Here is a 26,624-nt window from a genome sequence, read left to right as displayed (position 1 = left end):
TCCATTTTTGACCTCATCCAAGCCCCACCCATTCACTCGGCAGCCTTTATAAACTAGCTGTCATCAACTCTTGTTCTTACTGATTGTTTCCCTGCCTTGAACGGGTGTCTCCTGGGTCTTCTGTCAGTCTCTTCATCTCAACTTTAAAGGTATGCTACTTGAGTGGTGGCGCCACAACTCCCTTAATTTTGCATTAAATCACAGCGTTGTGTTTTACGCGTCTTCTCGTTGTCGATCTATTCCTTTCATGGTTTTAGGAAGTTGGTGGATCGGTTCTCGCTTGTGTTTTGCCTTTCGCATTGACTAACGTTAGCTAGGATGCCACGTAACGGCTTGGTTCTTCGCCCGTTTCTACCCAACTAGGTAGCTAATTGACATGCGTTGAGTGACGCTTTAAAGTTAAGTCCCATCCTAATAGTAAACCAATGACTTTGATTAGTCATAGCATGCTTAACGATAGTTAATTAAAAATGTAACTCGTTAACTCCGGGAATGTGCATCTCAGTTTCACCGGACGTGATGGCTTGGGTGGCGTTATCAGGTAATTTACATGGCAAACTAGTTAATCCTTGCGGGTTACCTTAAGCCAATTTATTCGTCGCATTCGTGTTACAGTAAGCTCAGTTGTAGGTGGCAAGTACTTGACAATTCGACTTTAATCTACTTGGAATTTATTTCGATTAACGACAGTGGCAAGCCGGGCCATGTGCTATCTACTAAATATAGCTGCTTTCAACAATGGGATGTGTTCAAGTTCATTGCTTTAACGTCCTTAGCTCGCTTAGAAAGTTGTCAGTATAACTCGGATTTGCATTAGGTCGGGACTTGGCCAGGTAACGTCAGATACTTGTCGTGTTTTTCAAACAATTTAACTTTCTCGATGTAAAAATGCTAATTAACGTTGACTTCTGTGAAATTCGCTTACCTGTGCGCAATTCGTGTGGTTGTGATTTGATTAGTTGACTCATTTATGTACTTAATTCGCTGTAGGTTTTTGGATGTTACTATTTAAAAAAAGCGAAAGTTATGCTTGAGCTAGAGTTCAACACTGCACTGTCACACTGCTGCAGCATCTGGTTGCAGTCGAATGTAGTGAACCGTACTTTTCATAAGTCTAAACATAACACAGCTAAAGCCTGAACTCAATTTGCGCTACAGTAAGCTACAGTACCAGTAAAACAAACTTCTCGTTTGCCCACGTATGTAACATGAGTTGAGCGTTGGCAATGAAACAAATTCATACTACATACCCCATAGGCATGGAATGGGCATGTGGGAATACTTTCCGCAGGATGGTGATAAGAATAGAATTGTACTGGCCTTGGCCACATTCCCACTAGCTACAGTACATCTGTTCACTCCATAGCAGTCTAGGTGACATTGAAGAGCTGTCAACTGACAGTACGTTGATAAAAGGTTGAGCTGATGTGTTGTGCAGAGTGGCCTGGCATACTCCAGCCAATTCAGGGGCCATTTGCATCTCCACGAATTAGGCAGTTTATTCATTGTTAATGTGCATTTCACTGATGGCCCACTACCATCTCTATCCTCCTGTTGCAGCACCATGGCTAACAACGAACGTACCTTCATTGCCATCAAGCCCGATGGTGTCCAGAGGGGCCTTGTGGGAGAGATCATTAAGCGCTTTGAGCAGAGGGGCTTCAGGCTTGTGGCCATGAAGATGGTCCAGGTATGTGAATAACTGCATCTGTTCAGAGGCGCGTCTAGTAGTGTTCAACGGCATTGAACTGAGTCTTTGTGATTGCAGGCATCTGAGGACCTCGTCAAGCAGCACTACATTGACCTGAAGGACATGCCCTTCTATGGTGGCCTTTGCTCCTTCATGCACTCCGGTCCCGTTGTTGCCATGGTAACTATCCTCCAGACACTACTCACAGGCCTTTTCAAAATGCTCGCTCTTCGCTAAATTCATAGTGGCTCACTGCTAATGCCACCGTGAACACAATACTTCAGGTTCTCTTGAGCAGTGATTTGTGATAGAATGTGGTGTTCCACCTAAGCCTCAGTTTTTATCCTCCCTTGCATTCAGATCTGGGAAGGCCTGAACATTGTGAAGAATGGCAGATTGATGCTGGGAGAGACCAACCCTGCAGACTCCAAGCCTGGTAGCATCCGCGGTGACCTCTGTATCACGCTTGGCAGGTAAGTGTCCACCGATGCCTGTCCATACTGAATCTGATATGGGAAGAAGTAAAGTGCTAAACCAATGTGAGTAGGGGTGCAGCCTAAATGTGTAGAATATCATTGGCCAGGCATCTGATTTAAAATATTCAAGCTGAAATGGATTTTCTATGCATAGACATGTCCCCTGCAGTGGCTATAGTTCCAATAAACTTCAAGCCTGTTATCCCCATGATGCAGAGTTGCTGATTTGCCTTTTGCCATTACAGGAACATCATTCATGGCAGTGACTCCCTTGATAGTGCCAAAAAGGAGATCGGCCTGTGGTTCAAGCCAGAGGAGATGGTTGAGTACAAGAGCTGCCAACATGAATTCCTGTATGAGTAAATAAAACGAACTTGGAACTGTCTTCTCATCACAAACCATTCTGAATGCTGTTGATCTGGAATTGTTCATGTACCTTGTGACTTTAAAGCACTTACAAATAATGTCAAACACAATCATGACATCATACGCAAGGCTCGCCTAGTTTACTTGATGTAACATTTGATTAAAGCATTGGTTTCATGACTTGGTAGTGTCCTCTGGCTTTTGTTCAGTGTGGGTCTCTATTGAAGGGGCTTCAATATATTCATAAACGGCAAGGAATGCTGTTGAAAATAGTTCATATTGTGAATAATTTCCACATGTCATGTTTACGGTGTTACCGTTCAGGGTGTTCTCAAGTATTGCTGATTACTCTCCTGTTACGGGGGGGGCACCAGTGGGTTGACTACTCAATTTCACCACTGCGAAGGAAGTTTTCTGACATGTTTTCCATTGTGGGGAAAGCTTGAGGTTTTGGTCAACCTTATCTGTAATGTTGTCCAAGCAGTTATAGGATTTTTATTGTGACAGTTGTCAACTACACCTTTCTGGATGTTTGCTTTGACAATCCAGTTAGAGCAGGATGTTACCCTATATGCCTACTATATTGGCTCAACTTGTTTTCCTTAATGAGAACAAGGGTATACAACACTTAACCAGCAGGCTCCAGCCCTCACAGGGTTTCTTTTCTACCTGAATTGCACCCACCTGGTGTCCCCGGTCTAAATCAGGATTTGGGAGAGTAGTGGAATTGCTTTTGAGGGCACAATGGCAATGTTTAAATCCAGAGACCATGGTTCATTTAACAGCAACTAGACAGAAAACATCACTGGTGCTTCAGGATTTTGGCACATTTTATCAACTTACCCAGTGTCCAATGAACTCGATAAATGTCCAGTATGAAGTTGGCATTGGCTCAGCTTTAGCGTAATGACCTCTGCCATGTCAGGAAGGTCCTAATTGTCAGACTTCTCTGCTACTACATGGTAAGCGGTGCCAAGTCTAGGACCTCATTGCCGTAACCCCGAATCATCCCTTTAATGGTGTAGGTAACAAAATAGACGCTGGCTTCGCAATATTGTATTTTGCAGTGTAAATAAAGTTGAATTAATTACGATAATTTTGCAGCATGTTTAGAAAAAGCAGTAACATTTGAAATGAAAGTAAACATCTTTCAAATACATTTTTATTTACTTTTGTATTTGATATACTGTAGCTTAGTAAACTATGTTCACAGCACAATTACTATGGAAACCAAGGAATATAAATGATATACTTGGATGAAGAAAAAAATGAATTTATCCTACAAGTGCCATGCAAAGAATGTTTTGGCAGTTAATTCAATACAAATCTTTCATAGTTGTATCCAAAGTACAAGAGAACTGAATTTCTCCACCATGGCCACAGTCATTTCATACTTAAAAGGTTATGACTATCAAATATATAGCACCATAATACAAAGACAATGAAGGGGTTTCACAATAGAAACAAGCACACAGACCCATGTTAGTGCAAAGACCAACAGTTACACATAAACCAAGATCAACTAGTTAAGCCCAAAAGCACATGTTCACACTGCTGCATGCACATATTTTGGTTTTAAAACACACCCTCTAAGTCTTGTTTTCTTATATTGATGAAATAATGCATTTGAACGTCATGATCAGAATAGTGTAGCCCTATATTGAGTCCATTTGTGCGTTTCTTTTCTTCATTCAAATACCATGAATTTTCGAGTTTAACATTTGTGTTACAAGGACGATGGAGACAAGATTTGTCGCCTCAAAACAGTCATACCATATATTAACAATGTAATGTATATTTCCACCATTCGGTCTTTGATGCACTGAGTGAAAGTACCGCTCAAAGCTTAGGATCTCACTGCATTAGGAGAGTACTGTGATAAGATGTTATTGCTTGACAGTGACCTTAGGCAATCTTTGGCATCACCATGGTCACATGAGCTGGTTTACACCAGCCAACGCGTAAAATGTACATTTTCATTGAGACTAGTTTGAGTTTCACTCAGGGCCAGACATTGAAACATACAGTAACAACAGTAAGACAATCGACAAAGCTAACATTTAACTTTCGGAGAAAAAAAAATATATCGTTCAAGAAACACCAACACATGATCAAACAGTGACAGACAGTTAATCCTACCTCTAGAGACAAAATATATGACAAATCCACTTGAAATGGGGCCTTGTATCACAATCAGATAGGTCTCTACATTAGTGAGATGGTAAACCAAGTGACACACTTACTTTACAGACCGATCTTGGACTAACACATTTTGTTAATACTGTTGACCACATCAATCTCTGAAGCCTAATTTCAGCATGCCAACAGCCAACGACACCACCTTTCTCAATAACCATAACGACGAAGAAGCCTATAATACAATAAATACGCTAAGATTTCCTGAGAGTAAATTGTCAACCTTACTGGTATATAAAGTGAGACAATGGAGTGCAGTTGGTATTTGATAAAGTATTGTAGATTATAATCCCTCTTTAATTTCTCATATGGCACAAAATAAATCACCATATGTTTGTAAATTGCCTCTGTTATATACTGTATGCTTTGTTAATAAATATTTAATGTAATATATTTTGTTTTATAAACCAATAGACATTCATTTAATATCTCCCAACGAAAGGATGGCCAATGAATAAAATGTATGATCATGAGTCAGTGAGTGTGACAATTTAACCCAAGCCTACCAATCACTTACTAAGAAATATGCACACAAAGTGATTTCAATTGTCATGAAAATCACCTGTGTGGTTTGACCAGAACCTGACTACCTTGCAACAGGAGACTACATTCAAGTTCTAAAAGAGGAAGAGCAAACATAGCATTATTTTGAAGATTTTCTTTTACAAAAGGCAGTACATTCTCTATTTAGATAAACGGTTCTCATGTTGTTGATGGTAGTGAAGTGATGAAACGCTAATGATGATAATGATGAACAATAGCCCGACTATTACAGTGGCTTGAATATATCCTCTATTCACATTTATAGTATCGCTCTGAATTATGACATAATTCATGTATAATAATGCTATATACCTTAGATATAAAACATTTCAGATGAATTATGACAATTCATGTAGAATAATGCTACATACATTAGATATAAAACATTTCAGATAGATCTCTGTATTATTTGACACAAGAGTCAAGGTTTGCATATCATTGTGTAGTAAACTGTGATAGAACTAAATGTTACCACAGTGAATGACCTGTTTTTCATAGAGTAGAATTTTTTGACTTGACAAATTTGCCTGCAATCAACTGGCCAAGAGGAGTAATATTTGTAAACATACTTTAAATAAGGCATGGTAAATATAGTGTGGGTAAAAGATAAACCTGAGATTTGGGGCTCTACCACATTCTCCTTGGTAAATGTCCCAGTGATAGCTGTCAGTCATGATTGGCTATCACACAAATGGAACGCAAGACCCAGAGAATGTGGTCAGCTGCTCAAATCTCAGTTGAATGTGTGGAACTGGTATGAAGCTGATTGGTGGAGTGTTTCTACTTTATATCTGAGTGATTGTTTTTTACCAGTAAGGTTTAGTCCATTCAATACCGACATACAGTTGAAGTCGAAAGTTCACATACAGCTTAGCCAAATACATTTAAACTCAGTTTTTCACAATTCCTCACATTTAATCCTAGTAAAAATTCCCTATCTAAGGTCAGTTAGGATCACCACTTTATTTTATGAATGTGAAATGTCAGAATAATAGTAGAGGAAAGAATGATTTATTTCAGCTTTTATTTCCTTCATCACATTCCCAGTGGGTCAAGAAGTTTACATGCACTCAATTAGTATTTGGTAGCATTGCCTTTAAATTGTTTAACTTGGGTCAAACGTTTTTGGTAGCCTTCCGCAAGCTTCCCACAATAAGTTGGGTGAATTTTGGCCCATTCCTCCTGACAGAGCTGGTGTAACTGAGTCAGTTTGTAGGCCTCCTTGCTCGCCCACGCCTTTTCAGTTATGCCCACAAATGTTCTATAGGATTGAGGTCAGGGCTTTGTGATGGCCACTCCAATACCTTGACTTTGTTGTCCTTAAGCCATTTTGCCACAACTTCGGAAGTATGCTTGGGGTCATTGTCCATTTGGAAGACCGATTTGCGACCAAGCTTTAACTTCCTGATGTCTTGAGATCTTGCTTCAATATATCCACATAATATCCCTTCTTCATGATGCCATCTATTTTGTGAAGGGCACCAGTCCCTCCTGCAGCAAAGCACCCCCACAACATGATGCTAGCACCCCCGTGCTTCACGGTTGGGATGGTGTTCTTCGGCTTGCAAGTCTCCCCCTTTTTCCTCCAAACATAACGATGGTCATTATGGCCAAACAGTTCTATTTTTGTTTCATCAGACCAGAGGACATTTCTCCAAAAAGTAAGATCTTTGTCCCCATGTGCAGTTGCAAACCTTAGTCTGGCTATTTTATGACGGTTTTGGAGCAGTGGCTTCTTCCTTGCTGAGCGGCCTTTCAGGTTATGTCGATATAGGACTCGTTTTTACTGTGGATATAGATACTTTTGTACCCGTCTCCTCCAGCATCTTCACAAGGTCCTTTGCTGTTATTCTGGGATTGATTTGCACTTTTCGCACCAAAGTACGTTCATCTCCAGGAGACAGAACATGTCTCCTTCCTGAGCGGTATGACGGCTGCGTGGTCCCATGGTGTTTATACTAGCATACTATTATTTGTACAGATGAACGTGGTACCTTCTGGCATTTGGAAATTGCTCTTAAGGATGAACCAGACTTGTGGAGGTCTACAATTTTTTTCCTGATGTCTTGGCTGATTTCTTTTGATTTTCCAATGATGTTAAGCTAAGAAGCACTGAGTTTGAAGGTAGGCCTTGAAATACATCCACAGGTACACCTCCAATTGACTCAAATGATGTCAATTAGCCTATCAGAAGCTTCTAAAGCCATGACACCATTTTTCTGGAATTTTCCAAGCTGTTTAAAGGCACAGTCAACTTAATGTATGTAAACTTCTGACCCACTGGAATTGTGATACAGTGAATTATAAAGTGAAATAATCTGTCTGTAAACAATTGTTGGGAAAATGATTTGTGTCATGCACAAAGTAGATGTCGTAACCGACTTGCCAAAACTATAGTTTGTTAACAAGAAATTTGTGGAGTGGTTGAAAACCTAGTTTTAATGACTCCAACCTAAGTGTATGTAAACTTCCGACTTCAACTGTACATACACCCTGTTATTTGGAAAATCTGATTATATATACACTCAAACATCACACAGTTTATCCATCAAAAGATTACCCTACCTCAAAGTAACGAATACGAGAGATGCACAAAAACATCTCGGATTTGAAAAAATCGTATAAAACCTTTTTTTTTTGTTGAAGTACAAAAAACTGAACTGAACTGAAACAAAGATATTGTCATTTACGCACCTTTTTTCCTTTATTTTCTACACTCCTCTCCCCGTTTGCGCTGTCTGTTTGGAACTAGTCTTTCAGCCGCTCTGTCCTGAATCTCTCTATGGGCACAGCTTGGAGCCCCTTGGTGACCTTCCATGTTAATGTTGTGGGGATGCCACCTAGGGCCCATGGTCTCTGGTGCTGTGGAGAGAGAGGGAGTGGACGGGCTCCTTCTTGCCCCCAGGCTGGCCCTCCGTTGGTGGGTGCAGCAGTGCCCCATGGAGGCTCAGGGCTCCTGTTTGATGTAGTAACTGCAGCCGGAGCCGTTGTTCTCTAGGTCGGAGGCTGTGCCCTGCGGGAAGGTGAACTCGTCCGTCTCCTGAACCTCCTCCTTCAGCTGCAGCATCACCCCTTAAAAAAAGAAAAGATGGGGAATGAAAAGACAGGAAGGAGAGGATGAATTATAAAACTCAGGCGATAAAGGAGAAAATAAGTTGCCTTATCAATATGGTTGATGTTGAGATGGGTAGAGTACTTGGACTACTACACTTTTCCGTTTCAGTAGCGGACATCCCTACCCAACTACCAGGCTTAACATGGGTTTCTAATTTGAGTTCAGTTGGTAGGGTGGCTTAGGTTACCTGGCTTTATGTTGGGGCCGAGTTCCTGGGCTGCCGAGGGAGGCTGTGTATTCCCAGGGGCAGATGCTGGCATGGGAGGAGATGGGTAGTCTGGCGGGGTCATGTTCTCGTCTCCAGATAGGTTCCTCTGGGGCACTCCACTCAATACCACCCCTGACAAACTCACTGGCCGCTTACCAATGGGGATCTTCCTCTCTAAAAACCAAGACAAAGGTAAAATGGTTTATCAGCTCTGCTGTTACCTTCTCATGTCTCTTATACCTTTGCTCTTTTTGACGTGTGACTACTTATGTGTTATTAATCATTAATAAGGTAAAATTGAAATATTCAAATCTAGGTAAAAAATGTCTTAGAAATGTAAGTTATTCAGGAAAACCTTGATGTAATGTCTGGCATGCCTAACAAAGACTGAAGGAACATATAAAAACCAAGCATACTATAAAAAGATCCACACTATGGGCCTACATAACCAAATCATTTGTATATTATTGCAGTCATTGAAGATTTGTCTTCAGCCTGAGGTCTCATCCTGTAGTAACAGCTTCACACTGGTACGAAAATTCAATCTGGTGTAGGAGGGTTTTGACTTGGTTTCAATGCTGTTTTGGTGTGAATAGAGATGCCCGCAGAGCAAGAACCGTGGTGAGTGCAGCTTTGCCCTTAAATAGAGAAAGAAAGAGGGAAAGGGGAGGGTGCAGGGGAGGAGGCGGAGGCGGAGGCACAGGGGCAGAAACGAAAGGGGGAGGGTGCAGGGGGAGGGGGCTGAGGCACGGGGCGAAACAAGGGGACGGATGACCCACTTTTCTTTTGGCCTTTGTACTGCTGGGATTTCTTCTTCTGCTTTGTCACACTCGGAGGGAGCTCTCTAGAGGCTGAAAAAAAGCACAAACCAGAGAACAACTCATTCATTCATACATTCGTTCAGCACAGCTCGTCTCAACTCATTCAAAAAAATGCAATTCTTTAGCAAAATTTTTCTACATTACTAGAATTAGTTTCAGATTAAAGGTTTGCGTAAAAGTCGCAGTGTTTTGGTTATCTGAAGGTTTCTGTGTTTTGGTTAAATGAAGTTTGATGTTTTGACTGTCTCTCTTGGTTGTTTTTGTTTTGTATTTAGCAGTTCTACCTGTATTGGTAGTTTTGGTTATTTGGGAGATTACAGTCAAGGTCATTTTGGGGATGATGCTAATGAAAAATCTGAGTTTGTTTTCCAAAAGGTTGTTTTGGGCTAGACTAGAGCTAGTTCAGACCTTGCACTAAGAAAATGAGTATCTTTGTCTTTGTGAAATAAATGCTGAAAAATCCCAATAAACAGGATTTAAAAAAACCTCACCTAGCACAGCTGGTGGCTGTAGTTGGTAGCCAGTCAGCTGACACCAACCCACAGGGTAGAGGTCAGGTGATTCACAATCCACCCACTGATCATACTCGTCCTCCCAGCCGTCAAAATGGATGCGCAGCAGTCTATGTACGATACGTGTCACTGTGGCAACACACACCAGCCGGGGCTCCATCAGGTCCACAGCCTCCAGCTTCATGCCAGGGCGGAACCCATGGTTTGGAACCTCCTTTAAAGTCAACAAAGAGAAGGGGACATTCAGCTGGTGGACTCAGGGAATTTCTCATAACACTACAACTACAAGCAAGCAAAGTTGTACATTGGTGGGCTACTAGTCTTAACTTCACTGCACTCAGATGCGCTTGGTCTTTCTTATTTCGGACTAATATCCTGTAACGACTACACTACTGACAGAAATCAAGCAATTTCAAAAAGCCAAAGTGCATAAACAATCAAACTTCAAATAGATGAAATCCAACAGGTGAAAAATGTAAAGGGTTACTCAGACAGCAAGTAGTTGGTTTTGACAACAAATTCAGTCTAACTAACAGACTGAGAACAAAAGTAAAGAGCCAAAATGACCTAACAGGCAAAATAGCTAGCAGACAAAGCTGAACAAGGTTACCTTGTTAAAGAGCTTCACCGGAGCTGCCACTGAACCCGTTTCCCTGAGGTAGTCAAACCATCTGAATGGGAGTTTTGTGTACCCTGCAGAAAAGACTTACTTATTGAGGCTACAAGTAACAGCAACTGGCTGGCCAATTGAAATAGCCACTGTGAGGTGAGAATCAGTGGTGCGCACTCTCTTGGTACTACAAATAAACTCAAATAGACAATTGTGATTATGCTTTTACCACACAATGTAATGTAATTCAGTGTGTACCACGTGGAGGGGTGAGTTCAATTGTGTTGATTTCACAGAATCCAGCAGGAAAGATAGAGGGAGATGTAGAGTGATAGCAGAACCAGTCAGAGCCATCAGCTGCCTCGGAACCATCAATTCCGATCATGAGGTATCCATCCGCCAAGACCTGGAAGAAGAGAAGGCAGGGAGCGTGAATGTGTACAACTCTGTTACACATGCAATGTCATTTGCCTTTATTTCCCTAATTTCTCTGTCAGTCATATTTCTCATCACGATTATAGGGCTTACCTTTCTAACAGTAGCAATACAAATAGCTGATAGATTCAGAGGGTCAATAGCCTCCAGCTTCATGCCATCTTTAAACCACTCCCCGCTCTGGTCAACATCCTTCACCTGAGAGAGATTGTGCCACGTATCAAACAAATGTCAGAGACCAGAAAAACATTTGAATCAACTGAGTCAAGTGGCAGATTGAAACATTTATTTGAACTCACCTTAGCAAAAAGCTGTCCTGGGGCATCTACTTGACCATCAAGTTTCTTTGAAACATCTGAAACAATATCATTAATGTTTGAAACCCCAAAATAAAGGAAGAGCATCTGTCATTAATGGACAACAATCAAACCCTAAAAGTCAATATAAATCATACAGAAACAACTAGAATCTTAAAGTGCCTAAGTGTTTCACCCATGTTGAGATTTTCAGGATCCTTAAACCCTAAGCAAATCTATACCCTTGTGTAAGACCCAAGTGCTTAGTCCCGCGTGCCCTCCCCACTATGGTCACTGACCAGATCTCTTGAAGCGGTGTCCGATGCCGCGGGACCAGCCGATGCTGTGTATCAGTGGGCTGTACATGTGGCACCAGAAGTCGTCCGAGCCATCCTCGCACTCCTCGTAGACGAGCCGAAGCCGACCTCCGATCACCTGTTCTACCAGGGCCACCCGCGTCCGGCACAGGTGAGTTTTATCCACCACCTCCACACGCATCAGCTTCTTAAAGGGGAACTGCATGCTCTGCTGCACCTGGGGAAGGGTGAGGTGAAGATTCTACAAGGTTACTTGACAATCCAGTTAGGCATTATAGAATATGTCACTATATAATAATAGATGCAATGCATGTTTGTACTGGTAGTGCCAAAAGGTTATTAGCGTTGCATTTGTGGAAATAATACACGCATATTCATCTTCGCATATTGATATTTGATGCATGTTTGTGCTATGAGTGATGTGTTGGAGTGTCTTGTGATGAAGAGTTGTAGCTCACCTTGGTGGAGAAATCAATAGGTAGAGTCTTTGCTCCTGTTAGGCATTTCACAAGAAACGCTTTCCAGTTGGTGCACTTGTGCTGAATGGCTAAGGTGAAACAGTCAGACAACGTTTGGGAAAGATTAGAAATGATTCTCTCAAACCGGTCAGAAATGAGAAATGACTTAACACTTGCCCCACCGCTTGTAACAGAGCATATATCCTTATCTTGGCAAAACAAAGTACAGTACTATAATTTGTTCTTAATTGCCTTTCAGAGAACAGGCTACGCATGCCGTATACATAACAAAATACAGTACCTTGTTTAAAAAGAGTACTGAGCACTGATTTGGTGACCTTCAGCATAATTCAGGAAAGGTGCTTTTAAAAATAAAGGCATTATCATTATTAACCTTATGGCGACAAATATCCTGGCTGTGTTGTCTAAGTGACTCCCTCTGTTACTCTTACATTTGGGAGGAACCAGGGGCTTTCCTCCTGCTGCACACCAGCCCACCGGGTGGATGTCAGGGACACAGATGTTACACCAGAAATCCCTGCCAGAGTCACCATCAAACCCCTCGTACCGTAGTAGTGCCTTAAAGCCTGCGGAGAGAAACACAAGGATGTTTTAAGGTTAGGAAAACCACTGAACCTTATTTGTGATTTTCCAATAATTTTGTTCCTGAAATACCCTTAAAAATGAATCATAGGAGTATTATTGGATGAGAGAAGTATCTATGTTTCCAAGCATTGTGTGTAGGTTACATCTAAGTGTAACATGTCTATGTGTAAACAGAGTTTGATGAAAACAATGAATGCAGAGAACGTACACTGTCATCTATGAATCCAACCAGGTGCATTTCAGAGTGAAAAGGATTCTCTGGGCTGCTTTGTTACCTGCTAATTTGATAACTCCTGCTATCCAGTACACCTTCACTGGCAGGCCGCTGTCTGTATTGGGCACCTCTACCCTCACCCCTTCTGCAAGGTCACCCCAAGAAGTTCCCATGGGAACCTAAGGCAGAGAAGACAACACACGCTGAACATAGAGAATGACATCATCACAATACAAATATGTCCGCTCAAAAAGGACTGCTATTAATTAAAACAACCAAACGCATCATGGCAAGCTAATACTCTTCATTGTCACCTATCTTCACAATTAGTGCAGCTTCAACAATGTAAAAAAAAAAACGTTTTCGTGTGTGTGTATATATAATATATATATATATATATATATATATATATATATATATATATATATATATACACACACACTGCTCAAAAAATAAAGGGAACACTTAAACAACACATCCTAGATCTGAATGAAAGAAATAATCTTATTAAATACTTTTTTCTTTACATAGTTGAATGTGCTGACAACAAAATCACACAAAAATAATCAATGGAAATCCAATTTATCAACCCATGGAGGTCTGGATTTGGAGTCACACTCAAAATTAAAGTGGAAAACCACACTACAGGCTGATCCAACTTTGATGTAATGTCCTTAAAACAAGTCAAAATGAGGCTCAGTAGTGTGTGTGGCCTCCACGTGCCTGTATGACCTCCCTATAACGCCTGGGCATGCTCCTGATGAGGTGGCGGATGGTCTCCTGAGGGGTCTCCTCCCAGACCTGGAATAAAGCATCCGCCAACTACTGGACAGTCTGTTGTGCAACGTGGCGTTGGTGGATGGAGCGAGACATGATGTCCCAGATGTGCTCAATTGGATTCAGGTCTGGGGAAGGGGCGGGCCAGTCCATAGCATCAATGCCTTCCTCTTGCAGGAACTGCTGACACACTCCAGCCACATGAGGTCTAGCATTGTCTTACATTAGGAGGAACCCAGGGCAAACCGCACCAGCATATGGTCTCACAAGGGGTCTGAGGATCTCATCTCGGTACCTAATGGCAGTCAGGCTACCTCTGGCGAGCACATGGAGGGCTGTGCGGCCCCCCAAAGAAATGCCACCCCACCCCATGACTGACCCACCGCCAAACCGGTCATGCTGGAGGATGTTGCAGGCAGCAGAACGTTCTCCACAGCGTCTCCAGACTCTGTCACGTCTGTCACGTGCTCAGTGTGAACCTGCTTTCATCTGTGAAGAGCACAGGGCGCCAGTGGCGAATTTGCCAATCTCGGTGTTCTCTGGCAAATGCCAAACGTCCTGCACGGTGTTGGGGTGTAAGCACAACCCCCACCTGTGGACGTCGGGCCCTCATACCACCCTCATGGAGTCTGTTTCTGACCGTTTGAGCAGACACATGCACATTTGTGGCCTGCTGCAGGTCATTTTGCAGGGCTCTGGCAGTGCTCCTCCTGCTCCTCCTTGCACAAAGGCGGAGGTAGCAGTCCTGCTGCTGGGTTGTTGCCCTCCTACAACCTCATCCACGTCTCCTGATGTACTGGCCTGTCTCCTGGTAGCGCCTCCATACTCTGGACACTACGCTGACAGACACAGCAAACCTTCTTGCCACAGCTCGCATTGATGTGCCATCCTGGATGAGCTGCACTATCTGAGCCACTTGTGTGGGTTGTAGACTCCGTCTCATGCTACCACTAGAGTGAAAGCACCGCCAGCATTCAAAAGTGACCAAAACATCAGCCAGGAAGCATAGGAACTGAGAAGTGGTCTGTGGTCACCACTTGCAGAACCACTCCTTTATTGGGGGTGTCTTGCTTATTGCCTATAATTTCCACCTGTTGTCTATTCCATTTGCACAACAGCATGTGAAATGTATTGTCAATCAGTGTTGCTTCCTAAGTGGACAGTTTGATTTCACAGAAGTGTGATTGACTTGGAGTTACATTGTGTTGTTTAAGTGTTCCCTTTATTTTTTTGAGCAGTGTATATATTTATACATATACACACACAGTTGAAGTCAGAAGTTTACATACACCTTAGCCAAATACATTTGAACTCAGTTTTTCACAATTCCTGACATTTAATCCTAGTAAAAATTCTGTCTTAGGTCAGTTAGGATCACCACTTTTTTTTAGAATGTGAAATGTCAGAATAATAGTAGAGAGAATAATTTCTTTCAGCTTTTATTTCTTTCATCACATTCCCAGTGGGTCAGAAGTTTACATGCACTCAATTTGTATTTGGTAGCATTGCCTTTAAATTGTTTAACTTGGGTCAAACGTTTTGGGCAGCCTTCCACAAGCTTCTCACAGTAGGTTAGGTGAATTTTGGCCCATTCCTCCTGACAGAGCTGGTGTAACTGAGTCAGGTTCGTAGGCCTCCTTGCTCGCACACGCTTTTTCAGTTATGCCCACAAATTATTTATAGGATTGAGGTCAGGGCTTTGTGATGGCCTCTCCAATACCTTGACTTTGTTGTCCTTAAGCCATTTGCAACAACTTTGGAAGTATGTTTGGGGTCATTGTCCATTTGGAAGACCCATTTGCGACCAAGCTTTAACTTCCTGACTGATGTCTTGAGATGTTGCTTCAATATATCCACATACATTTCCTACCTCATGATACCTATCTATTTTGTGAAGTGCACCAGTCACTCCTGCAGCAAAGCACCCCAACAACTGTGCTTCATGGTTGGGATGGTGTTCTTCGGCTTGCAAGCTTCCCCCTTTTTCCTCCAAACATAACAATGGTAATTATGGCCAAACAGTCCTATTTTTGTTTCATCAGACCAGAGGACATTTCTCCAAAATGTACAATCTTTGTTCCCATGTGCAGTTGCAAACCGTAGTCTGGCTATTTTATGGCGGTTTTTGAGCGGTGGCTTCTGCCTTTGCTGAGCGGCCTTTCAGGTTATGTCGATATAGGACTCATTTTACTGTGGATATAGATACTTTTGTACCCGTTTCCTCCAGCATCTTCACAAGGTACTTTGCTGTTGTTATGGGATTGATGTGCACTTTTCGCACCAAAGCACGTTCATCTCTCGGAGACAGAACACGTCTCCTTCCTGAGCGGTATGATGGCTGCATGGTCCCATGGTGTTAGTACTTGCATACTATTGTTTGTACAGATGAATGTGGTACCTTCAGGCATTTGGAAGGTGCTCCCAAGGATGAACCAGACTTGTGGAGGTCTACACATTTTTTTCTGAGGTCTTGGCTGATTTCTTTTGATTTTCCCATGATGTCAAGCAAAGAGGCACTGAGTTTGAAGGTAGGCCTTGAAATACATCCACAGGTACACCTCCAATTGACTCAAATTATGTCAATTAGCCTATCAGAAGCTTCTAAAGCCATGACATTATTTTCCTGAATTTTCCAAGCCGTTTAAAGGCACAGTCAACTTAGTGTATGTAAACCTCTGACCCACTGGAATTGTGATACAGTGAATGATAAGTGAAATAATCTGTCTGTAAACAATTGTTGGAAAAATTACTTGTGTCATGTGCAAAGTAAATGTCCTAACCAACTTGGCAAAACTATAGTTTGTTAACAAGAAATTTGTGGAGTGGTTGAAAAACGAGTTTTAATGACTCCAACCTAAGTGTATGTAAACTTCCGATTTCAATTGTATATATATATATATATATATGTTTTATTTTTTGTCACATACACTGGACAGGTGCAGTAAAATGTGTTGTTTTACAGGGTCAGCCATAGTAGTATTGCGCGCCTTGAGAAAATTAGGATTATGTGCCTTGTTTAAGAACCCAGACAGATTTTTCACCTTGTCGGCTTGGGCATTTGAACCAGCGACCTTTCGGTTACTGGTCCAACGCTCTACCCGCTAGGCTACCTGTCATCCCAGAGTTCCCCCCCCAGAGGCAGAATGACACCGTATTTCCAAAACATCCAGATGAGCTATTCATCACACTGTTTGATGGGTCAATAGGGATGAGGTATATTCTAACATACTTGCTCTGTTGAGTTTTGTTGTACTGGAGCATAAAACATCTTACCAGGTTACAAATCAACACATTCTAATATCTAGATGAATCTACTTCTTTATAACAACCAAGAAAGGCCCAAGCTGAAATTCAATTACTTTGTATTTATTGTAATATCAGTCCCTTAATAAGTAGTCGTCATGAGAGGCAACCATAGATGCTGACATCATTTATCCACTGAGTGTGATCTCTACTTTAAAAGTATAATGTTAGTTAAGATATACCATATTGTCTGTGTGTACATGTTCTGACTTCCATACACCGTCACTTTTCACCAGCAACCATTTGGAGTGTTTGAGCTGAGCGTTGCTTACATGTTTGAAACAGCCGACAGGTGCCCCGTTAATGTCGCCGGTGCCTATGTAGCGTCCCCAATCAAAGCCTTTCACAGGAATCACTGCAACCACCACAAGTACCGTCATGAGAGATAACACAACTCAATCAACGACTACCTTATTATCATCACCTTCTTTATTTACAGTGAGAAAGATATCTCAATCTAGTCCTAGTAGAATCATCTTTGAAGACTGTTGCACCTATACTGTAGTCATTTGTAATGGTTGTCATTTGTAATTGGTAATAAATACATTTCACGTGTCATGGACTTTTACATGGAACTTACCTGTTTTTGACTTGACTTGATTCTGTTGGTTGGCTTGGTACTGGGCATAGGCAGCCAACTTCGCCATGAGAGGCTGCTTCTGTAATACTTTAGCCTTTTTCGTTGGTGGTTTACCCTTTGAAAATAATAATAAACGACTATTGAGAGAGATAGAAGAAGAATCATACAAGCCAGGCAGGTTTCCTTTGTCCCAGGTTTATTCGACAAAAGAAATCATTGCGATGTGTGTAATGAAAATGGCAGATTATAGGATACATTTTCTGAAGATCAACAACATTTGTATCAGTTCGACTGAGATGGATTTATTTTGTCTAACTTTCTTTATTGAGACAAATTATGATGGAAACTGTGTTTTTCAAAAACAGGATTGCAAAATAATTTAGAACGTACGCAGGGCACATGATGTCATCACGTAGCCCTAACAAAAAAGATCCACTCAACATTTAATGCTAAATACCTATTGCTGCCAAAATCTATTTTTTCAACTATTAAAATTGTGGGTTTTTTTGCAGGATAACGATTGTCCTGAATTTCAAGAATGCCTGAACTGCTTCGCCTTGCTTTTCTGGTTGGCTGGATGCAAGTTTCACCATGGCATGGACCGTTGCAATACGTGGGAACATGATCATTATTAGAATATGACAAATATTAGTAAATTATTGCAGTATATCCATACTGGCTTTTGTGGGCTACCCGAGACATGAAACACATAGTTGGGAGGGCATCCAGACTGTCAACAATTTATTAATGTTCAATTTGCCTTAAAGGTTAATGGAAACACTTTAATTACCTAATTTGTATTCTTTTTTTGGTGTGACGTCATTACGTCCAGCTGTTTTTAATCGACAATATAGTTAAATGGAAACACACTGTAGCAGGCAATTGTTGCATCTATTTTCTATAAAAACTTTCTAAATGTCAAAAAAATACAAATAAAAAAATCACTGGACCAGTTAATGGAAACATAGCTACTTTAAGATACACAGAGGATGATACACAGAGGAAGGGATTCAAATGAAATAAATACAACCTGTTTTCACAACTTTTCAATGTCAATTCAACTTAAAAATGGTGGTTATAGAGGGAGGTAAAAGGACAATAGAAGTAGACTTAGTGCAGTTTGCTGTTACCTGCAGTCTGGCCAGTATGCTGGCTTTTTTAGAGTTGGATGAGTAGCTCCTTGAACAGGATACACTGCAGAAGCGCTTGGTTTTGGAGTAGAAAGCATCTCTCACTCCCACCATCCCACACATCTCACAGGTGGCTGAGGAGAGTGAAACACACACACACGAGGGATAACGAGGTGCGAGTACTGTTCAGTCGCAGAAATGGCCATATAATAGAATGCTAAAATCTCAGGTCAACCTTGTAATAACATCATCAGCGGTTATGTTCAATAGGCAGAGGCAGTCACAGTACTACTAACCCATTCCTGCCTTCCCATCGGGGTAGGTGTAGACCTGGCCGTTGGTCTTGATGATGGGCAGGCTGGCAGGGAGGGAGGGCACCTCTTCATCACTGTCCTCGGAGCTCGAGCTACTGCTAGAATCCTCACTGCAGCTGTCATAGCCATCGAACATCCCAAACGAGTCCCGCCTCTTCCTTTCTGAACGAACAGTCCGTTCAGCCTGTAGGAGAGAGAGGATTGTGTCAGATAGAGCTAGCACAGTGCAGTCACTGTCTCACTTACCCGCATGCCACTACAGGTGGTTGCTTTGCATGATAACCTACTGCTGATCATTTTTCTGAAAACGGCAAAGCAATCACTGCATCCATAAACCTTTTTAGATAAGCGTTCATATAGAGTTCCAAGAGGATATGTAGCCTATGTGCAATGTTTCCATGCAACACGGACAGAATTCAGATGAAGAGTGAAGGGGACTTTGAATGTATGTCAATTCAATAGCTACATACCAATTAACTAATCTATGAATAACACTGCATTGAACCAACATGGAAATTGCTCAAAGCTCAACATGTTAACCAATTATAACCGTAACACCCACCACCACATATCTGGTGGTAGCTCACCTACCATTTTTACACTAAAACAAGTCTGTTCTCAGTGATCAAAATAGCGACATATTGTGACAACATACAGCAAGTAAGCTACATGCCAAACGTTTTGCACTGCAGTAACAGACAGCTAATGTCATCGGTGGTGCACTGCCCCCTTTCTATTCAGAACCTCTGTTGCCAAAGCACAATATTGAAATGACAGCTGCACGCGCTGGCTCATGACCTGATATCCCAGGAATTAGTCTGCAAGACACCCCAATACAGCGTCAAAAATCACTGCAGTGCGGTCTATATAACATGACGGGCCTGCCTTCTTGCAATAATTTGCTAGCCAGCTAAGGTAACGTTAATGGTAACTGCTGGATCTTGCGCCGTTATACAAGCGGACAAGCTGCCCTAGAAGGTTGGAGGGTTGTTGAAGAAGCAGTACCACAGCTTGCCATCAACAACGGCTAGCTTTATTAAACAATTGAAAGGCAGGCAATGCTGGAATAAAGCTGTCTGTTTTATTTTCTGCGGCTACAGTAACTAGATGGCACTACTGCTGCCTAGCCTACCTAGCCAAACGAGCTGCTGCAGTCTGACAACCACAACAAAGAAAGGGGAAATAGGATTACACCAGAGATGTACACAGAACACAATAATAGCGCTCACCAAATCTCTTGCGTTTTCCATCAGCCCTTCATGCAGAGCGTTTTCTATTTTCACTTGATACAGTGGCGAGACAGTGAAGAGAGGAAAGTTAATGGTAACCTAATATGCAAAAATAAATTCCGCTAGCATAGCATAGCATATCAACAAAATTATCATATTTCAAACGCGCAGGCGCGGAATACAGCCGCTATTTCCTGATTGGGCAAGAAACTCTTCTTCATCTATATAGCATGCAGGTTTAGTCAAGTAAAAGTAATTTACCGCCATCTACTGTACTGTATGCGCATACGTACAGTAAAATGCATCAAAGTAAATACACTACATGGCCAAAAGTATATGACACCTGCTCGTCGAACATCTCATTCCAAAATTATGGGCATTAATATGGAGTTGGTCCCCCATTTGCTGCTATAACAGCCTCCACTCTTCTGAGATGACTTTCCAATAGATGAGGGAACACTGCTGCAGGGACTTGCTTCCATTCAGCCACAAGACCGTTAGTGAGGTTGGACACTGATTTTGGGCGATTAGGCCTGGCTCGCAGTCGGCGTTCCAATTCATCCCAAAGGTTTTCTATGGAGTTGAGGTCAGGGCTCTGTACGGGCCAGTCAAGTCCTTCCAAACCAATCTCGACAAACAATTTCTGTATGGACCTCGCTTTTTGCATGGGGGCATTGTCATGCTGAAACAGGAATGGGCCTTCCCCAAACTGTTGCCACAAAGTTGGAAGCACAGAATCGTCTAGAATGTCATTGTATGCTGTAGCGTTAAGATTTCCCTACAATGCAACTACGGGGCCTAGCCCGAACCTTGAAAAACAGCCCCAAACCATTATTCCTCCTCCACCAAACTTTATAGTTGGCACTATGCATTCGGGCAGGTAGCGTTCTCCTAGCATCCGCCAAACACAGATTCATTTATCGGACTGACAGATGTTGAAGTGTGATTCATCATTCCAGAAAACGCGTTTCCACTGCTCCAGAGTCCAATAGCGGCGCGCTTTACACCACTCCAGCCGAGGCTTGGCATTGCGCATGGTGATCTTAGGCTTGTGTGCGGCTGCTCGGCCATGGAAAACCATTTCATGAAGCTCCCGATGAACAGTTAGTGTGCTGACGTTGTTTCCAGAGGCAGTTTGGAACTCGGTAGTGAGTGTTGCAACCAAGGAGACGATTTTTACGTGCTACGCGTTTCAGAGGTCCCGTTCTGTGCGCTTGTGTGGCCTTCCACTTAACGGCTGAGCCATTGTTTCTCATAGACGTTTCCACTTCACAATAACAGCACTTACAGTTAACCGGGGCATGGCCGAAATTTGACAAACTGACTTGTTGGAAAGGTGGCATTTTATGACAGTGCCACATCGAAAGTCACTGAACCCTTCAGTACGGGCCATTCTACAGCCAGTGCTTGTCTATGGAGTGTGCTCGATTTTATACCTGTCAGGAACAGGTGTGGCTGAAATAGCTGAATCAACTAATTTGAAAGGGTGTCCACATACTTTTGTATATATAGGTGTATATCTGTACCAGTATGGAAATGTTGGTCATTATATGAAATGCAATATATTTCTGAATGATTACCCAGTGTACCCTATAAATCAATTCATAAAGAAATAAGGCAGAGATTGGGAGAGGGGTATGAAAAAGACTCAAAATATCCCTTTGAGCATGGTCAAGAATTAAGCAGTGGATGGTCTATCATCCGAGACACAGTAGATCAGGCCAGCATCACTGAGGTGCATGGCTCAACACCCAGTGGCCAAAACCTTCCATTGAGTTTGCAACAGAGTAGTGAAGTAATAAAGAAGTGCTTGATGGAGCAAAGAACTGGCAAACCTTTAGGCCTATCTAACCAGCGTCAGCCAGACAGAAGAAAACCTTACCACTGTAGAGAAGATTACCTTTGACCTTGCTGGATGAATACATCAGCAAATGCCCGAAGCTATACTAAAGATAGAATTTCTAAAATAACTTCAAAAAGTATATATTACAGTATTTATCTTGGGAATCTTGGGAATAGACTGTTCGCTCTGCTAGTGCACGGCAAGCGGTACCTAAGCACCACGTCTGTAACCAACAGGACCCTGAACAGCTTCTACCCCCAAGCCATAAAACTACTAAATAGTTCACCAATAGCTATCCGGACAATCTGCATTTACTCTTTTTGCAACTCTTTTGACACATCACATACGCTGCTGTTACTTTTTATTATCCATCCTGTTGCCTAGTCATGTTATCCCTACCTAAATGTACATATCTACCCCAATTACCTTGTACCCCTGCACATCTACTCGGTACTGATACCCTGTGTATTAGCAGTCATGGAAAAAGTACCCAATTGTCATACTTGAGTAGGAGTATAGATAACTTAATAGAAAATGACTCAAGTAAAAGTGAAAGTTACCCAGCAAAATACTACTTGAGTAAAAGTAAAAAAGTATTTGGTTTTGAATATACTGAAGTATCAAAAGTAAATCTAATTGCTAAAATATACTTAAGCATCAAAAGTAAAAGTATAAATAATTTCAAATTCCTTATATTAAGCAAACCAGATGGCACGATTTTCTTGTTTTTTTTAAATTTTCAGATAGCCAGGGCCACACTCCAACACTCAGACATAGATAGCCAGGGCCACACTCCAACATTCAGACATAATAATTATAATAATTATGTCTGAGTGTTGGAGTGTGGACCTGGCTATCCGTAAATGTAAAAAACAAGAAAATCGTGCCATCTGGTTTACAAACAACAAAGCATTTGTGTTTAGAGTGTCCACCAGATAAGACGCAGTAGGGATGACCTGGGATTTTCTCTTTAAGTGTGTTAATTCAACAATTTTCCTGTCCTGCTAAGCATTCAAAATGTAACGAGTACTTTTGGGTATCAGGGAAAATGTATGGAGTAAAATATCCCTTTGCATGTTATACCAGTGGCCCAAATTTGGCCATACCATATCAAAATAAAACATTCCCAATTATTCAAATGTAAAGCTATACATTTTAGGTAATTGACCCATTATTGTCTGTCCGATAGCCTCTACATTTACAATGAAACTCATGGGTGTGTTTAATGGGATGTGGAGCTTTATGGTGGGAGCAGGGCAATGGCGTCATTAGCCCTGGGCTTCCGGGGCTACAGCCCCAAATGTTTTTGGTCCAGGCCCGAAACCTTTTGATGGTCTAAGAATTGCACAATTGCAGGCTGTATGTCTGAAATGAGTTCCCATAACGGTGCATCACTTACACACTAAGTAGTATGCCATAGAGAACAGCTTTGTGACTGTCATGGTTTCACCATTACTTTACTGAAAACCGTGTATGCCAAGCCCAAACCGTTCAAAAGATATGATCCATTTTACTGGAGCTATATTGGGTGGGTTTTTCTGTCGCGAATTCACAGGAAGCATTTGATAAATAAACAATGTCCCAGGCCATAATAAAACTAGGCTACTCGCAAACCACTAATTAGTTTAGGGTGCACTCGGAAAGTATTCAGACCCCTTGACTTTTTCCACATTATGTTACGTTACAGCCTTATTCTAAAATGGATTCAATACATTTTTTCCCTCATCAACCTACACACAATACCCCATAATGACAAAGCGAAAACAGGTTTATGAATTTTTGCAAATGTATTAAAATACGAAAAAACAGAAATACCATATTTACATAAGTATTTAGACCCTTTGCTATGAGACTCGAAATTGAGCTCAGGTGCATCCTGTTTCCATTGATCATCCTTGAAATGTTTCTACAACTTGATTGGAGTCCACCTGTGGTAAATTCAATTGATTGGACATGATTTGGAAAGACACACACCTGTCTATATAAGATCCCACAGTTGACAGTGCATCTTAGAGCAAAAACCAAGCCATGAGGTCGAAGGAATTGTCCGTAGAGCTCCGAGACAGGATTGTGTAGAGGCACAGATCTGGGGAAGGGTACCAAAAAATGTCTGCAGCATTGAAGGTACACAAGAACACAGTGGCCTCCATCATTCCTAAATGGAACAAGTTTGAACTACCAAGACTCTTCCTAGAGCTGGCTTCCCGGCCAAACTGAGCAATCAGGGGAGAAAGGCCTTGGTCAGGGAGGTGACCAAGAACCTGATGGTCACTCTGACAGAGCTCCAGAGTTCCTCTTTGGAGATGGCATATCCTTCCAAAAGGACAACCATCTCTGCAACCCTCCACCAATCAGGCCTTTCTGGTAGTGGCCAGACCGAAGCCACTCCTCAGTAAAAGGCACATGACAGCCCGCTTGGAGTTTGCCAAAAGGCACCTAAAGACTCTCAGACCATGAGAAACAAGATTCTCTGGTCTGACGAAACCAAGATTGAACTCTTTGACCTGAATGCCAAGTGTCATGTCTTGAGGTAACCTGGCACCATCTCTACGGTGAAGCATGGTGGTGGCAGCATCATGCTGTGGGGATGTTTTTCAGCAGCAGGGACTGGGAGACTAGTCAGGATCGGGGGAAAGATGAACAGCGCAAAGTACAGAGAGATCCTTGATGAAAACCTGTTCCAGAGTGCTCAGGACCTCAGACTGGGGTGAAGGTTCACCTTCCAACAGGACAACTACCCTAAGCACACAGCCAAGACACCGCAGGAGTGGCTGGTGGACAAGTCTCTGAATGTCCTTGAGTTGCCGAGCCAGAGCCTGGACTTGAACCCAATCAAACATCTCTGGAGAGACCTGAAAATATCTGTGCAGCGACGCTCCCCATCCAACCTGACAGAACTTGAGAGGATATGCAGAAAAGAATGGGAGAAACTCCTCAAATACAGGTGTGCCAAGCTTGTAGTCTACACAAGAAGACTCGAGGCTGTAGTCGCTTCCAAAGGTTCTTCTGTGTTCTTGTTTTTTTTGGTAGCCTTCCCCAGATCTGTGCGTCGACACAATCCTGTCTTGGGAGTTCTACGGACATTTCCTCATGGCTTGGTTTCCACTCTGACATTTCAAAACTTGTTTTTGCCTTGTCATTATGGGGTGTGCAGATGTATTTATTTATTTAACCTTTATTTAACTAGGCAAGTCAGTTAAGAACAAATTCTTATTTACAATGACGGCCTACCAGGGAACTCCCCCTGAACATACTGCCATGTTCAGGGGCAGAATGACCGATTTTTACCTTATCAGCTCGGGGATTTGATTCAGCAACCTTTCGGTTACTGGCCCAATGCTCTAACTACTAGGCTACCTGCCGCCCCTGATGAGGGATTACATTTGTTAGTTTTTTTGAATAACAAAATGTGGAAAAAGTCAAGGGGTCTGAATACTTTCCTCATGCAGTGTGTGTGTGTGTGTGTGTGTGTGTGTGTGTGTGTGTGTGTGTGTGTGTGTGTACAGTGAGGGGGAAAAAGTATTTTATCCCCTGCTGATTTTGCACGTTTGCCCACTGACAAAGAAATGATCAGTCTATAATTTTAATGGTAGGTTTATCTGAACAGTGAGAGAAAAAAAATCCAGAAAAACACATGTCAAAAATGTTATAAATTGAGTTGCATTTTAATGAGGGAAATAAATATTTGACCCCTCTGCAAAACATGACTTAGTACTTGGTGGCAAAACCCTTGTTGGCAATCACAGAGGTCAGACGTTTCTTGTAGTTAGCCTCCAGGTTTGCACACATCTCAGGAGGGATTTTGTCCCACTCCTCTTTGCAGATCTTCTCCAAGTCATTAAGGTTTCGAGGCTGACGTTTGGCAACTCGAATCTTCAGCTCCCTCCACAGATTTTCTATGGGATTAAGGTCTGGAGACTGGCTAGGCCACTCCAGGACCTTATTGTGCTTCTTCTTGAGCCACTCCTTTGTTGCCTTGGCCGTGTGTTTTGGGTCATTGTCATGCTGGAATACTCATCCACGACCCATTTTCAATGCACTGAGGTTCTCACCCAAGATTTGACGGTACATGGCCCTGTCCATCGTCCCTTTGATGGGGTGAAGTTGTCCTGTCCCCTTAGCAGAAAAACACCCCCAAAGCATAATGTTTCCACCTCCATGTTTGACGGTGGGGATGGTGTTCTTGGGGTCATAGGCAGCATTCCTCCTCCTCCAAACACGGCGAGTTGAGTTGATGCCAAAGAGCTCCATTTTGGTCTCATCTGACCACAACACTTTCACCCAGTTGTCCTCTGAATCATTCAGATGTTAATTGGCAAACTTCAGACGGGTATGCATATGTGCATTCTTGAGCAGGGGGACCTTGCGGGCGCTGCAGGATTTCAGTCCTTCACGGCGTAGTGTGTTACCAATTGTTTTCTTGGTGACTATGGTCCCAGCTGCCTTGAGATCATTGACAAGATCCTCCTGTGTAGTTCTGGGCTGATTCCTCACCGTTCTCATGATCATTGCAACTCCACGAGGTGAGATCTTGCATGGAGCCCCAGGCCGAGGGAGATTGACAGTTCTTTTGTGTTTCTTCCAT

The 26,624-nt window shown here is 42.3% G+C and overlaps 2 protein-coding genes across 4 annotated transcripts in view; one reads left to right on the top strand and one right to left on the bottom strand.

Annotated features, from left to right (window-relative positions):
* Nucleotides 1-91: 91 nt before the first annotated feature.
* Nucleotides 92-2,712, top strand: nme1 (non-metastatic cells 1 protein). Its single transcript, NM_001139677.1, has 5 exons — nucleotides 92-149; nucleotides 1,561-1,690; nucleotides 1,769-1,870; nucleotides 2,051-2,163; nucleotides 2,412-2,712. The coding sequence occupies exons 2-5, from the start codon at nucleotides 1,565-1,567 to the stop codon at nucleotides 2,527-2,529; spliced, it is 459 nt and encodes a 152-aa protein (NP_001133149.1). The 5' UTR covers nucleotides 92-149; nucleotides 1,561-1,564; the 3' UTR covers nucleotides 2,530-2,712.
* A 4,839-nt stretch (nucleotides 2,713-7,551) lies between these two features.
* LOC106600809 (MBT domain-containing protein 1) overlaps nucleotides 7,552-26,624 on the bottom strand; it is a 22,630-nt gene continuing 3,557 nt past the window's right edge. The window contains exons 1-17 of one of the 3 annotated variants that reach the window (XM_014192501.2): nucleotides 20,197-20,402; nucleotides 18,950-19,151; nucleotides 18,654-18,787; nucleotides 17,524-17,638; nucleotides 17,216-17,298; nucleotides 12,925-13,042; nucleotides 12,496-12,630; nucleotides 12,044-12,132; nucleotides 11,568-11,802; nucleotides 11,272-11,327; nucleotides 11,066-11,170; nucleotides 10,796-10,943; nucleotides 10,538-10,620; nucleotides 9,907-10,141; nucleotides 9,374-9,445; nucleotides 8,574-8,768; nucleotides 7,553-8,343 (exon numbers count right to left, since the gene is read on the bottom strand). In XM_014192501.2, coding sequence (XP_014047976.1) covers nucleotides 8,219-8,343; nucleotides 8,574-8,768; nucleotides 9,374-9,445; nucleotides 9,907-10,141; nucleotides 10,538-10,620; nucleotides 10,796-10,943; nucleotides 11,066-11,170; nucleotides 11,272-11,327; nucleotides 11,568-11,802; nucleotides 12,044-12,132; nucleotides 12,496-12,630; nucleotides 12,925-13,042; nucleotides 17,216-17,298; nucleotides 17,524-17,638; nucleotides 18,654-18,787; nucleotides 18,950-19,151; nucleotides 20,197-20,217 — 2,151 coding nt within the window. In that variant the 5' untranslated portion in view covers nucleotides 20,218-20,402 and the 3' untranslated portion in view covers nucleotides 7,553-8,218. Of the gene's footprint in view, nucleotides 8,344-8,573; nucleotides 8,769-9,373; nucleotides 9,446-9,906; nucleotides 10,142-10,537; nucleotides 10,621-10,795; nucleotides 10,944-11,065; nucleotides 11,171-11,271; nucleotides 11,328-11,567; nucleotides 11,803-12,043; nucleotides 12,133-12,495; nucleotides 12,631-12,924; nucleotides 13,043-17,215; nucleotides 17,299-17,523; nucleotides 17,639-18,653; nucleotides 18,788-18,949; nucleotides 19,152-20,196; nucleotides 20,403-26,624 lie in introns of those variants that run through there. The other 2 variants (XM_014192502.2, XM_014192503.2) reach the window with 2 other exon arrangements.

This window comes from Salmo salar, chromosome ssa03, assembly GCF_905237065.1.
Source record: "Salmo salar chromosome ssa03, Ssal_v3.1, whole genome shotgun sequence".
In the NCBI taxonomy this organism is placed as follows: Eukaryota; Metazoa; Chordata; class Actinopteri; order Salmoniformes; family Salmonidae; genus Salmo; species Salmo salar.
This window is presented reverse-complemented; position numbering and strand designations above follow the sequence as displayed.

Excerpts from the sequence above, each read along its gene's own strand:
- nme1 (NM_001139677.1), top strand. The coding sequence starts at position 1,565 with ATGGCTAACAACGAACGTACCTTCATTGCCATCAAGCCCGATGGTGTC. Across the intron at positions 1,691-1,768 it reads TGGCCATGAAGATGGTCCAG|GCATCTGAGGACCTCGTCAA; the intron begins GTATGTGAATAA and ends TTGTGATTGCAG. Across the intron at positions 2,164-2,411 it reads CTCTGTATCACGCTTGGCAG|GAACATCATTCATGGCAGTG; the intron begins GTAAGTGTCCAC and ends TTGCCATTACAG.